The 14,617-nt window shown below is 38.8% G+C and overlaps 1 protein-coding gene across 4 annotated transcripts in view; it reads right to left on the bottom strand.

The window, feature by feature from the left end:
- col11a1a (collagen, type XI, alpha 1a) overlaps positions 1–14,617 on the bottom strand; it is a 73,439-nt gene that overhangs the window by 25,929 nt on the left and 32,893 nt on the right. For all 4 annotated transcript variants that reach the window (XM_058764685.1, XM_058764686.1, XM_058764687.1 and 1 more), the window contains 17 exons: positions 14,179–14,232; positions 13,799–13,843; positions 12,527–12,580; positions 12,394–12,438; positions 11,327–11,380; positions 11,123–11,230; positions 10,905–10,958; positions 8,618–8,671; positions 6,769–6,813; positions 6,618–6,671; positions 6,492–6,536; positions 5,785–5,838; positions 5,649–5,702; positions 5,232–5,285; positions 5,036–5,143; positions 3,608–3,697; positions 840–893 (listed from right to left, as the gene is read on the bottom strand). In XM_058764685.1, coding sequence (XP_058620668.1) covers positions 840–893; positions 3,608–3,697; positions 5,036–5,143; positions 5,232–5,285; positions 5,649–5,702; positions 5,785–5,838; positions 6,492–6,536; positions 6,618–6,671; positions 6,769–6,813; positions 8,618–8,671; positions 10,905–10,958; positions 11,123–11,230; positions 11,327–11,380; positions 12,394–12,438; positions 12,527–12,580; positions 13,799–13,843; positions 14,179–14,232 — 1,026 coding nt within the window. The remainder of the gene's footprint in view (positions 1–839; positions 894–3,607; positions 3,698–5,035; positions 5,144–5,231; positions 5,286–5,648; positions 5,703–5,784; positions 5,839–6,491; positions 6,537–6,617; positions 6,672–6,768; positions 6,814–8,617; positions 8,672–10,904; positions 10,959–11,122; positions 11,231–11,326; positions 11,381–12,393; positions 12,439–12,526; positions 12,581–13,798; positions 13,844–14,178; positions 14,233–14,617) is intronic.

Below are 14,617 nucleotides of genomic sequence, written 5' to 3'. Positions count from 1 at the left end.
AAATTGTCCAAACCTGTGTAATGTGTTATGGCAAGTGCAAAAAAGCTTCAATACAACAGAGTGTGGATGATCACATTGGCACAAGCTGTTGAAAGAACAAAAAACTTCCTGTTGGGTGCCAAATCTGCTCTTACTAGTGGGCGAACATGCCCTTAGACTTCTTATCTCTCTTTCTAAACGTGGTTTAATTTGTAGACCCCTGCATCTTCATACAAATGCAAATGTATCCTTTATCGGACTGACACAGCTGAATGTAAAACTCCTCAATGACTTTTCATCCATCCATTCTAATCTGGCAGCACACTGTCAAGGCCTGAAAAAGAGCAATTATAGGGTGACAATACTTATCTTTTTTTTCCTTAAGAGAAATGAATCAGTGAAGAAAAGAATGTGGTTTTAATTCGAGAAACTCTTGAGGACATTCAACGTCATGCCGGTCAAATAAAATCTAATGAAACAGCTATGGTATAAAATGTCAAGAGGAGGTAATTACAAACCAGTGCTGTGAATTTCTCTCGAGACACTCTGGTGGTCACCATCACACCCTCTAGTGTTAACTAATGCCACTGCATAAGGCACTGTGGGAGACATTGATCCAACTCTGTCCGGTTCGGTGTCTCTTGTTAATTGAGAGTATGAATCAGCGGTGCACTCTTCTTTGTTTGTGCGTGTGTTTGGTAGTGAAGAACACTTTTAAAAATCCTTAATGGTGTTTTTGAGCCTTAGATCCTCCTGACCACTCCCTCAACCCTCTCAGACTCCTAAATATTGAATGTTGCTTTTGGGAGAATGAGCTACTCGCATTGAATGATGGGAAACCATGGAAACAGAGTACTTACAACAGGACCAGGGGGGCCCTGAGGACCCTCGGCTCCTTTCAAACCATGTGGACCCTACAGAGGGCAAAAGAGAAAGAAGAACAAAATATGAGTGAGTAAATAGGCCTAACAAGAAGGTTCATATCAAAGTGTCAGCATTCGTTATTTTCTCTTGAGCATAATCCAACACGTCATCTATTGATACTCAAAGCCAGATATAAACATGTACTATAGGTTTTAGTGCACCGTGCCTGAGCAAACAAATCTACCTACACAATATGATCATCACATAATGGAGATTTCACATTGAAAGCTTTTGAGAATCCACATTGAAAGTGGTTGTGGTTGTGCTTTTTCAAACTTCGGTTCTTTCATGTGTTGTGACCAGTCATGATGTATGAAAACTAATGGTGTGTGCCTACATTATTGAACTTAAACCTAGTTTTAGGCATCTCTTGTGCTAAGTTTGAATCTATGGAAGTGTGAAAGATATGGCATCAGAAAACTTGGAATACAGCGCAAAAGTTATATTGTTTTGAAAAATTCTCCTTAGATATTACATGAAACAAAGAAAGAATTTGGAACGACATGAGGGTAAAGGATTTTTGAGATGACAAAATTTCTATCTATCATTTTTAGAAGAACTATTACTTTCAGCCCATGATCATAATTACTCTATTTCTGCTCTTTTTCTTGCTCATAAACTTAACTGCTTCAAATATTACCTGGAACACTGTGGGAAATACAAAATCCTGAAAGGATAATGCTCTAATGAATTCCTATGAACTCCTATTCTGCAATTTCATGAATAAATCCAGAGATATGGTGGTCTCAAGCAGCTCTCAGATTTTACCAACAGCAGGTAAGCTTTTTATTAAAGGGAATAGCTAACCAAAAAATGAAAATACTTATCCTCATGTTGCTAAAAACCCTAACTTTGAAAGAACCTTTACAAAGATTTCCGAAAAAGGGCAAAAAAGAACCTTAAATCTGTTAAATTGATTACCGTCTCTTTAAGAAAATGAGATTTGAGTTCATACAGTAATATAATTTTGAAGACAAAGTACCGTTCCATACCATACATCATTCTTTTACGGTTTGACATCTCAACACATGCTTCCTTTTAAAATGACAGAAAATTGCTACATCACCTTATGAATGGAATACATTAATATTGTCAGTTTTATATTCAAAACAATTCTATGGCAAAATCACTTCTCTATTCATGGATTATAAAGTCATGATGTTCTTCCTTTTAAGCAATAATTTGCATTTGGATGTTTGTTTTACAACACAAAAGTCAAGGATGTGCTGGTTTGTGCATTTTCATGACGCACATTTCACCTGCGTGCGCACTCCTGTTTGGAAACACTGCAAATTCTCTTAAAACAATACCCAACCCATTTTGTAAATCGTGTGCGAGGCGCGGTACGGACAGAAATGCGAGGAACAGGGAATCTATAGTGCACTATAAAGCACTATAAACAGCCCATATGTCTTTATTCCACATTATCCATCTTCTGAAGTCATACTAATGACATTTAATGTTATTCACATCCAACCTGTACCATGGACACCATATTTGGTTCAAGAGTTGTCACACAGGTAGATTATGACTAATTTCAATCCGTTCCTCACTTGAAATATAGTGCACAAGTTGTATGGACCTTTTTTTATGGAATTTTTGTCCTTTTTGACACTTGTATAGGCCTTGTTAACTAGAAAAATGAACATACTGGGTTGGTAATAACATGAGTGTGAGTGAGTTTTCATTTTTTGGGTGAACTACTTCTTAAAGTAAGCAAAATTATGTGATGAAGAAATTATGATTTTAGAACTTATACCCACGTCATGACAGACTGTTGAGTCCTACTGCTTCTAAACTGGTTTTTGTACTTGCACAAACTACAGCGCAAACTGACAGCGGGTTTGGTCTCTTCTAACTGTGGCTTTCATTAATTTCCCATATGAAAGAGAAATCCACAGAATTCGACTGCCTGCTGGTTCTGCCTTTACCCGATTGATATTTACTGCCCCCTTTTTCTTTCACGGGACAGTTGTAAACTGGGGCACAGTAAAAATCAAAGAGCAGACAAAAGCTCTCATGTGTGTATATGTGAAGAGATTTGTGAATCCATGTAAATGAACTTTTGGTCCCATAAACTACGCTTATATACTAATATGAAACTAATAAAAAATATCATGTAGTTGTTTCATGAACGTCTTTATAGGTGCATCTGTGTGTGTGACAGGTCTCATGGAGCTGCCATTGTGTTTTGTGAACGAGGGCTTGAGATTGCCTCTCTAAAGGGCAGACACACACGGTGGTCTCAGTAATGATTGTTGCTGTCCTAAGAGAGAGGAAAAAAATTGCCCCAGTAGAAAACAATCAGGCAGTGCATGGAGAGCCAGTCTCTGCCACTGACCTTGAGATCAGACATCAACAATGAACAAACAACCTCGTCTCCCAAAATCTAATTGGCCACATTTCCAATTAAATCATTCTCTGAGCAGATAATACATATAAAAAACAACAACCCAGCCGCTTCAAAAGGTGGCAAAGGGAAAAACGTGAACTGCAGTCAAATTAGCATAATGTATCTCCGCATTAAACAATGCAAAGTTAGCTTTTTATAGAGGTTATATGCCTTATTAAAGTCTTCGTGGAGTGTATTGAAGTCCAATTCTGTGGATGTAATGAGCCAGGGCTGCTGTATAACTCTCTGTCTACCTCTAAGATTAGGAGGATTTATTGCAGTGATTTATTCGCGATGGGAGCATGATCTTACCGTCACTCCGGGAAGACCTCTCTCTCCTGGGAACCCTCTCAGTCCTGGAGGACCGTCTTTTCCTGGACTGCCCGGAGGACCTGGATCTCCCTGTAAACAGACAGTTGGCAATTGAATACTTTATTGAACTTCAAATATAATGAACAGAAAATGTACACAAAATGAATTCTCAGCTGATGCTAATGAGCTCTGAATTGATGAAATGATCCTGAATTATTGCTAGCTTCAAATCCACCGCCACCAGCGCTGGCAGGTCGATTCAATTAATATCTCAGACTCCACAGCATGATTAATACTGAAGTGTGTCAATTCTATATAATGAAACATGTTTTCAAACAGACTTTTCAAACTATCCATCTATCTTAAATTGGTCTGGCAAACAGAAACTAAAATTTGCAAAATGTGCAGGCCCAAGAAAGTTTTTAGACCACATTTTTGGGGGAATCAAGCTGGAATAGGAACCTGGAAGGATTTTCTAAAAAGAAAATTCCAATCAAAAACAGCACAAATGATTGAACAACTACATTATTGGTAGCTCCAAATAAATTGTTGCTCATAGAGTTTTAGACACAGTTAATATTTCAGCACAATTAAAACAAGCCTGCCTAAAACAAGTATTAAGAATACTAAAGTGTCTTGAGGGGCCAACAAGTGCCTTCCAACAGTAAACTGCAATCAGACAGGCCTGCCTGAGGGGCTCAAGAGTGAATTCTGAGATTTAAAATTGCTAGAAAGCTTAACACTGTTTTAGCCATTTGAAAGACGACCTCCACTTGACCTCAGTGTCTCTGCATTTTGATTGGGCTACTGAAAGTGTCAGCTAATAATAAGAAGAAACAAACGAGTGAAATCAAGAAAATGACTGCAGAAAGACCGTGAGACTGACCGCTCAGACTGCGGCAGCGTACTCTGCCTCCGGGGTGTTCACTCATGTCTGACAGCCTGTCTGAAGTGGGCCGATCAAGCTGATTAAAGTGTCTCCGTTTAGGAGTGGCAGAAATTGAAACCGAGACAGGAAGGTTGGACACTCAGAGAAATTCAGTTCAGCTTTTAAAAGCCACGTCTACTAACAATTTAGACTCTATTTAGAAAGGGAATTCAGCAATTCTCCACAGTATGAACGTTATAGCTCTGGAAAACTTGGATACACTTGGACAGAACGAGTTGCTGGTCAGCAAATTGATCTTCACTGGCTCTTTTTTCCTAAAGAAATAATAACTGGAGGTCATAATCAATCATTTTTGTTCAGTTTGATCTTGCCTGCTGGGCACTTTTTGTTTTTATTGTTACATTATGTGGTTTTCCAATAAGAAAGGTTTGAAATTTAGCTTAACTGTTGATAACAAGACAATCAATTATTTTCTGTTTGTACTTGCCCTCCATATATTCTATTTGGCTGAAAGTCATGTAAACATGAACGTCATTCACCTTTGCACCTTCTTTTCCACCAGCACCTGGAAGACCTTGCTCTCCGGGAGGACCAGGGGGTCCAGGATGTCCTCTCTCACCAATAGGGCCGGTTTCTCCTGTTGGACCCTTTCAAGCCATTACAGACATATTTGTTATTTGTGAGATTAATAAGCAAATCCTTGTGCTTATAATATATGCAAAAACAAACACCTACCTGTGGTCCAACAACACCTCCAGGTCCTGGTGGGCCAGTTTTGCCTTGGAAACCCTAGGGGAAGAAATCAGTTTCTGCCTGAAAAGCAGCCATCTATTGGTGGACCATCAAGTACAACTGTATTTTAGATGACATAATTTCACAGGCAAAATGTAGCTGCAGTAATTCACACTATGTTTATTGCTCTTAAATGTGATAAACAAGCATCTCCTACTGGGTCATGTCATTAATAAAGCCTCTGCCTAGATCAGACAGAACCTCCATAACTCCTTCAGATTTACACATAAGTCAGAGGAAGTGGGCTCATTCAGTCCCTGAACACACTCATGCTGGAGTAACTGATCGGTGATGTCTGCTATAGGTTATCGCTTAGGCTATTTGGGTGATCTATAAGTGTGAGTGATCGGAAACACTTACAGTCTCTCCCCGCTGACCAGGGTGACCAGGCAGCCCATCCTTTCCAGGTGGTCCCTAAAACACAGAACAAGATGAAATATATTGTAAATGTCACATTTGTCAGCATCTAAAACAGTATAGACAAACAGGTACTTACAGGGGGGCCCTTTGGTCCTGAGAAACCAACGGGACCCTGGGGCCCTTGAGGTCCCTGGAAAAGACAGGAAAAAAATTGGTGAAAATTCAGCTGTTTTACTTCAAAATAAGGTAACAATGCACTGCATATTGTTTAACGGCAATATCAGAATCTGAAATGTGAGCTAGAAGAAGTGACCTGATCTTTTGTCTTATAATCTCAGTAAAAGTCCAAGGAAGGAAGGAAGCAGAATTTATAAATTATCACGATAACAAAATTTTAATAAAAGATTACAAGCTGAAACAAAGCACAATGTAGGTAAAGTCAACAGGCTTTCGAAATGCTTAAAAGAAACCCTTCAGATTCCAACTGAGAAACGGAATAAATAAACAGGAAAACACTGAAAAATAGAAGAAGAAACTAGAACAGGATTTCACAGTGGAAATAAACAGTGCAACATCAGATTTCGAGTGATGTGAGCCTTGGACAACAGCCTTCCAGTGGTCTAATGCTCAAGAGCTCTTCATAAATCTATAATAGCTTCCAGACGAAAACACAGGTCTGGTGGTAAGTCCTCTTATCTGGAGTACACCCACATGCTGAGCTAATCCTCACTGCGCTTCCTGCAAAAGCACCCTCTCTGAGCGCTTCAAGCTGTAAACCATCTCACTGTAGATGGTATGATGGGATAAAAATGTTTGCTGCAATGCATTCTGGGTGGCACTTACTCTCTCGCCGGGTGGGCCAGGTGGACCGTCGTTGCCCGCTGTGCCCTGTTGGATAATGAGAGAGGAAAGCATAAGGACTGTGTAACAGAAGTGATTGATAAAAACAAAGTCTGAGGGAAGTAGTACCTTAGGGCCTGGCTTTCCTGTTGGGCCTCTGGCACCGCGTGCACCACGGGGACCCTAAAAAATCAGCATATTTAGGGCTTGGTGACTTGCATAATTAAATAAAGCAAAATTAAGTAAAAATGGAGGGAGGAAGTGCTGAAGCAGTACATACCGTCGGACCTCTTTGACCTCTTGGACCGGATTTCCCTGCAACTCCCTTTGAAAAGAAAGAAGAAAAATGAGTGTGGTAAAAATTGAGGGTGAATTCAATAGCTACACAAAGCAAATCCAATCGCTGCAGTTGCTGCCGTTCTTTTTGCCAAGATGAGATGGCAGTGTGTATGGGGGAAAACAAGCATTGGATACCTTCCCCTAGGATTTCTGGGAGCCACGGCAATATTTGTTTCAGATGAGGTGTAGGTGTATTAGAAGCACACAAACTTACACACATACACTGTCATTTTGCTCTCTGCTCATGGGTAGGATCTAAACACTTGGAAAAATAGCAGCTAACCTGACATTTAGTTATGAATAATCATAAACATTTAGGGCACAGTTGCTTTTGCTAATAGGTTTCCCAACAACATTAGACAACTCAAGGTTTGTTTGCAAGTGAGAGCGATTCCCATTGAATTATTCGGTGAGGGTCTCTCAAGGGAAATTTTTGATTAGTTTTCCTTAGTGATCAACACAATTTACTCTTTCCATGCAACATAGGGGTTTGAGGAGTGTGATGTACAGTATGCAGAGCCATAGCGCTTTTTTCTCCATGATTATTCTGGATTTCAGTCAGAATGTGTTGTAATTTCCATCTGTTGTGAGGAATTATTGAATTTCTACTAGTTAGGAAAATATACTAGTTAAGAAATCCCTTAACTTGCATCTAACAATGCAGCTTGGTAGGCTATTTGTATTGGTACAGGTACTGTACATCACTCTTATTGGTGCTTTACCCTTTCAAATATTAACCATGGTTTTATTATAGTAAAAGTGTGTAGAAAATGTAAAAAAACATATTGCTAAGTCTTTAAATGAGGTAATTTTGGTGATGCAATTAATAGCTAATAAAAGTAAGCTAAATAAAATGTCATTTAAAAACAGAATTAGCTTATGTGATAAGCTAAGCTAGTAGGTTAATCAACCTGCTAAGCTAGTACACTGAACGGTAGCTTGAAAAAGGAAAGCTAACTAAACAACAACAAGAATGTTTAATTCAATCTTCTTTGGTAATACACTATTAAATATAACAAAGTGATGTTGTAAGATTTCCTTAGTGTTGAATAATTTCAATCAGGATTCAATTTAACAGGTCTAATTTTAACAGGTGGGTCATATTTTAATGACACTAACTCAATTCTACTGCATACCATCAAAGTCCCTTTCAAGGAAAGTCTGTTCACTCGGCGGCCATATTTGCAACGCCTCCAGGCAGCTCAAACAAGACAAAGTCCTATCTAAATTAATGGGGGAATCCTGAAATCTCAAAAACTGCTCGCTGAACTCGCAATTAAATTACATATTTCAAATTCTGAAATCAACAGCCCCATGAATGTTGTTACTTATGCTCAAATAGCATTTAAAAAGCTTATTTTTCAGGCAAGACCAGCCAATGCGCATGCGCAGTTATATCGCACTTATGACTGCGCATTGGCTGCTCTAGCTCTTTCATTTAGAAGGCGGGACTATTCTGCCATATTGTGTGTTGCAGCATGTGAAGGTAACTGTGAGGTGAGTGTCTATGTAAAGGTAAGTACATTCAGATGACCTTTGACCCAACATATTCACGCACATTTGCCCACTTTCTGCAAGTAAATACTTTTCCAGATGCATGATTGTCGTTGAATCACCATGAACACAATTGTTCCAGCATCTTTTGTAGTCACGTATTGATTCGTGTCCGTGTTTTTGTACAAAGTCATCATACAAATCCTTTCATAAAAGGAATCAATCAGCCTTTTTCATATGTTTGTTATAATGCAGTGTGCACGTCACACAAAGCAGGTTGGAAGAATCCATCTCACCCTGGCTCCTTTCTCTCCGTTGGCTCCTGGGAATCCGGGGAAACCGGTCGAACCCTGCAAATCAAAGAAAAAGACTTAAGGGAGGAAGAGAAGGCGGCAGGACCTGCATATTAATGAGGGATAAACTCCAAGAGTCCCGACTCTCCTACTGATTCCGACAGATAAATGCCATTACAATCTGTTAGCATTAGCATCCTTGGCTTTGCTACTTCCACTGTAGAGTTTTAAATAGCTGTGAGACTGCATTGTCCCCATTGTTGGCAAGCTTTTTTTCTCAGAATAATTCAGCGGTTGAAAGATAGACTTTGAATGCGTATGATATATCCCAAGATAAACAAGGCCGATCTCGATTATCAGTTTCCTTGTTTTGTTTGCACAAGACTAAGCGCAGGAGAGCTTCGGGAAGGGATCGCTTGTCAGTGTGGAAATACAACAGGGTCCACTGAGAACAGAGGACGATATAATCAACTGAAACAACAGACGCTGGACGAAAACAAATGGCCACTCAGTCAGATAAACAACCAAACAGAGTTAAGATTAAGAGTCACTACTGATGAGTCTTAATCGCTCTCATTCGCACTTCTTGTCTGTTTCTTTCTCTCATTTTCAATGCAGTAAATTAAAAACAGCTTACCCATGTTCCTCAATCCTGGCAGCGGAATAAGCATTCAAGAAAGAAAATCAATACATTGTTTTACACATTCATTTTAAGGCCAGACCTCCTGGAGAAATCAGGTTTGATTTACCACGAAGGATATTATGAAACTGTAAAGGTGAGACACTGACGAATAAGCAATGACACTCTATAAAAAAATGCCACATCTCTGACACCAGTAACCACTCAGACAGTGATGGCTGGTCTTCAAAAGTGCACTTCATGATAATTTGAGAGTTGGCAGGCTGTTGGAATCCATTCCAGAGATGATGGCATGTCAAAGTGCTTGTAATCACATCACTTGTCTGTCATTTGTTAATGCTCCTAAATAGGAGCAGATTTACGAGACTGTAAATCTACCGGAGTCAGCACCTCTGCTAGGACTGGGCTTTATTCCATCTTATTCAAACAAATTCGTGATAAGCTTTAAAGGTGAAATATGAAATTTCTACTCCACTATTGGCTACTGCAAAAATAGTGAATGAGATTTCCCTGAACACTCCCACTGTCTGTCATTGGTTTGACAAACAAAAAGTCACGCCATTGGTTAAGATTGTGTCAAGTCCATCGGGACATGTGTTCTTACATAATATAGCATGTTAAAAGGAGTAGTCTGCAAAAAGTTAAGAGGAAAAATAATGGGAAAAATGTCAAACTAAATGACATCAAATTAAATAAAATCATGTTAATAAATAATAAATACATTTACAGAATTTGACATTGTTGGCTTAATAATATCTTTTTAATGACATTCCCAAAATTATTCCCAAAATAGCTTTCATCAGTGGTTAAAAATTTGATTTTAAGTTTAACTTCATGTACTATGTATCATAGTCTGAAAGTACATATTCTAAAATGAAATAATAAAATAATATAAATTCATGTAAATAAATAAATGTTATTATTTTCATGATTATTATTATTTGGCATTGTTGTCTTTATATCTTTTTTGATGATGGAGTTTTCATTAATAAATAAATAAGCTGTAAATTAAGTTTCAAATTTAACTTAATTTAACTATTCATTTTCTGAAAGTACACAATTTTGGATTTAGAAACAGTGCGTTCACAGCAGTTTTTGTTTTGTAGTTTTTGTGGCAATATATAATTTTTAAGTAAACAAGTAGTAATATCTTATATTTTAGGACAAAAAAAAACAATTCTGATTCTAAAATATAAATGACTGTAAAGCGCACTCCATATACATTGACCAAGCAACGTATCAAACTCAGTCTTCCTAATTGTACCAGCTAGGTGCCTGTAATGATGCCAATGTTTGTCATTGAAGATCTCCAAACCTCCAAGGCCACTTAAGGTCTAGTTTGGGGCTGGCTTGAGCCAGATTGGGTGCTGCTGCTACAGCTGATGCTGTTGTTGATGAAAGGCGCTGAGGTCTGACACAGGCATCTGTGCTCCGACTTCTCCTCGCTGCCTGCGTGACCAGCATCCCCAACAGCACAGGGAACAATCCTGGCATGAGCTGCTCATTTTAAAAATGCCTCACTCGGTGCAGCATGCATAATGCATTCTCAGGAGGGCATTAGTTCATGCTAATGAGCCAAGTTGTTGTTTAGCTCATAAGTGAAACAATCGTGATGCAGGTACAGGTGTCATGTTCAATTTAAGTGCATACCTTTGGCCCTTGACGTCCTGGATAGCCGGGCAATCCTGGAACACCAAGTTTGCCCTGATGGAAAACAAGCCAAGGATCATTAGTGCAAGAACATCTCTGGACAAACAAACATCTCATTTGATATTAATATTCCAAACACAAACTCTGCATCACTTCCTGACACCCTGCGCCTCGGTAATCAACTAACAATGGTAATCCGTAATTAACAAGCAGCGTACCTTTTCTCCAGCAGGTCCCAGGGGTCCAGATTCACCGTTGGGACCTGCACGACCCTTCGGGCCCTCTGGTCCGTCCTCACCTCTGGGTCCAGCCAATCCAAGCTCACCCTAAACATGCACAGAAAACCAGCCAATCAGTGCAGCCCTTCATGGGTTAAATTAGCATGGGCTGGAAGCCAGCCAGGCTGGATGCTGTTTATTTACCCTGTCGCCTTTGAGACCCATGTCTCCCTTGAAACCCGGGAAACCATCCTCGCCCTGAAAAGTAGGATGAGACATTAGGGAAAACATAGAGTGATGAAGCTATAGCTTCTGCATATAAATACAGCACCATTAATTCTTTAGCATTGTACTAGATCTCCATCTGCTGACAATAATGCAGAACTGCAACACTGTCATTTTAATCCAGTCTAGAAATTACAATATTGAGTAGGCCTATATGGAATAAATTTGACTAAAACTGTGCTAAAAGCTCACGCTACAGCTGAAAGACACTTAGCTAAATGTCTGCTAACAGCTACATGTATGCTAACTGTTTTAATCTATGATTGAATTATCATTCTTTGTCACTAAGCATCTGTCACTGAATCTTTCACACGTGTATGATGCATTATGCAACTTGTGACCACCCAACGGCATTTGGTTAAAAGTGTGCTAACAGCTAAAAGTGAGCTAACAGCTAAACGTATGCTAACTGTTATGATTCATAATGTTGATTTAAGATTATATTCTCATTCTCTGTCCCTAAACATCAGTCTGAATCTCTCCCTTACATGTGCATGATGCATTTTGCAACTTTGTAACCACCTGACAGCATTGTCAACTCAACTAATGCCTTATTTATTTGGATATGGACACGGCTACACACTCAGTCTTGTTATGATGGCACTACAGTATCAATCCCACCGTCAGTTGAGTGTCGTTCTCAAACATTTTTTTCTACATTGCTAAATTACAGCCGACTGCAATCTGATTAGCATTCGTTTCAAAATGCGTTGATGGTTTTTGAGAAGGGGAATGAAGAGGTTTGTGTGGCTCTGGACGTACTTAATAGTGATGGAGTGATTTTGTGTCTTGAATAAGAGTTATGACACTCTCTCTGCATGATTAAACAGCACTTATGATATGGTGTTTAAGAGGAGAGGAAGTGTAGTGGCTATTGGACTCTTTTTATGCAGATATAGTGACCAGTAAGTGCCACTGCAATGATTCTTAGTGCAAGCATCAATGTCTCGCAGCATCATTCAAAAAAGATGTGGATTTTTGCGTACCTTCTCTCCTTTGCCTCCCTTTAGTCCACGAACACCATCAGCACCCTGTAAGATGGAGAGCATGTGATCAAGAAAAGATCACAAACTTAACGAAACACCAATAAATCTCTATCAAACACAAAAAATGCTTTACCTTCACACCGCGAGGGCCAGGATAGCCGATGGGGCCCTGGGGACCGGGCTGGCCCTGAAAGTGACAACATTGAAAAATTATGAAATGTGTGCGGCGAAGAACGAATATCTGTGGCTGAGGTAACCTTGCAAGAGGTTTAGTTAAACATACTGATCAGACACTTTCAAACAATGTTTTCTAAATCAGAAAGAAGAAAACCAAAGTCAGGCACAAATATTACTTAGGCACTTTTTTAAAGGTTTTATTGGTCAGACAGCTAAAAAAAATCCAGACTTAATGCTCTCCAAGACACATTTGCCTCAGAGAACAATTTGAATTAGCATTTTTAGCTGCCTGGCGTTAGCATCATAGCATAAGTAAATACGTTTTTATTACTAATCAATAAAATAATAATAATACAGGTGCTGGTCATATAATTAGAATATCATCAAAAAGTTGATTTATTTCACTAATTCCATTCAAAAAGTGAAACTTGTATATTATATTCATTCATTACACACAGACTGATATATTTCAAATGTTTATTTCTTTTAATTTTGATGATTAGAGCTTACAGCTCATGAAAGTCAAAAATCAGTATCTCAAAATATTAGAATATTTACATTTGAGTTTGAATAAATGACCATCCCTACAGTATAAATTCTGGGTATCTCTTGTTCTTTGAAACCACAATAATGGGGAAGACTGCTGACTTGGCAATGATCCAGAAGACGAACATTGACACCCTCCACAAAGAGGGTAAGTCACAGAAGGTCATTACTGAAAGGTGTGGCTTTTTACAGAGTACTGTATCAAAGCATATTAAATACAAAGTTGACTGGAAGGAAGAATTTGGGTAGGAAAAGGTGCACAAGCAACAGGGATGACCGCAAGCTTGAGAATACAGTCAAGCAAAGCCGATTCAAACACTTGTGAGAGCTTCACAAGGAGAGAACTGAAGCTGGAGTCAGTGCATCAAGAGTCATCACGCTCAGACGTCTTCAGGAAAAGGGCTACCAAGCCACTTCTGAACCAGAGACAACGTCAGAAGCATCTTAACTGGGCTGTGGAGAAAAAGAACTGGACTGTTGCTCAGTGGTCCAAAGTCCTCTTTTCAGATGAAAGTAAATTTTACATTTCATTTGGAAATCAAGGTCCCAGAGTCTGAAGGAAGAGTGGAGAGGCACAGAATCCATGTTGCTTGAAGTCCAGTGTGAAGTTTCCACAGTCAGTGATGATTACACATTCTTACACATTCTGCATAAATGCTCCCAAAAAATTGTGTTTCCTTACCAAAGCTCCTTTCTCTCCAGGTGGACCCTCTTTACCAGGATGTCCCTGTAAAATAAAGACAGATAATTAGTATAAAGTGACAGGCGAGAGACATATATTTCTCTTTAGTGTGTGACATTAGCTATAGTTGTCAAAGTTTTCCGTAAATATCTAAAGATTGTGTTTTAAATCACTTGAGGTGCATATTCAACATACATCTTTGCTATGATGCTTCTATAGTATCAATTATGTCAGCAAGAAAAATATGTAAAAAGATAGAGCACCGGTTATGGTCTTTGTCAGAGTTATAGACAACGGGCTGTGAAATATGTTTCAATCATCACCTATCAGTAGTTTAACAGACATGAATCACTTGATATATTAGTATCACTGATACTTACAGGAGGTCCATCTGCGCCAGGCAATCCAGGCAAACCAGACCTTCCCTGAGGACCCTGTATGAAGAGACAGAGAAAAAGAACTTCGATTGGATTAAGAAGAATATCTAAGACCATAACATGCACTGAATCATGAACTTATGAAAAATGAAATGCTAACAGAAATAAATGTATGCTCCGCTGATGTTTTGAGACTAAGTCACATCTATCCTGCACCGAAGCTCATTTTGCATTTATTTATGTAACCAAAGCAAAAGAGCAAGTAAAAGAAATATAAGTGATTAATAACACTGCCCTGCAGCATATGTGCTGAATGAAATCCAATACTTATTTCTTACTAATTTCTCTTTTCTCATAACAAATATGATGTGAATTTCCTAGCCTTTTTGCTTTCAACAATCATTTGTAAGGTGAAGAGGTTCTTAATCACTCAAAAAAACTG

The sequence above is a fragment of the Onychostoma macrolepis genome, chromosome 24 (assembly GCF_012432095.1).
Source record: "Onychostoma macrolepis isolate SWU-2019 chromosome 24, ASM1243209v1, whole genome shotgun sequence".
Taxonomy (NCBI): Eukaryota; Metazoa; Chordata; class Actinopteri; order Cypriniformes; family Cyprinidae; genus Onychostoma; species Onychostoma macrolepis.
This window is presented reverse-complemented; position numbering and strand designations above follow the sequence as displayed.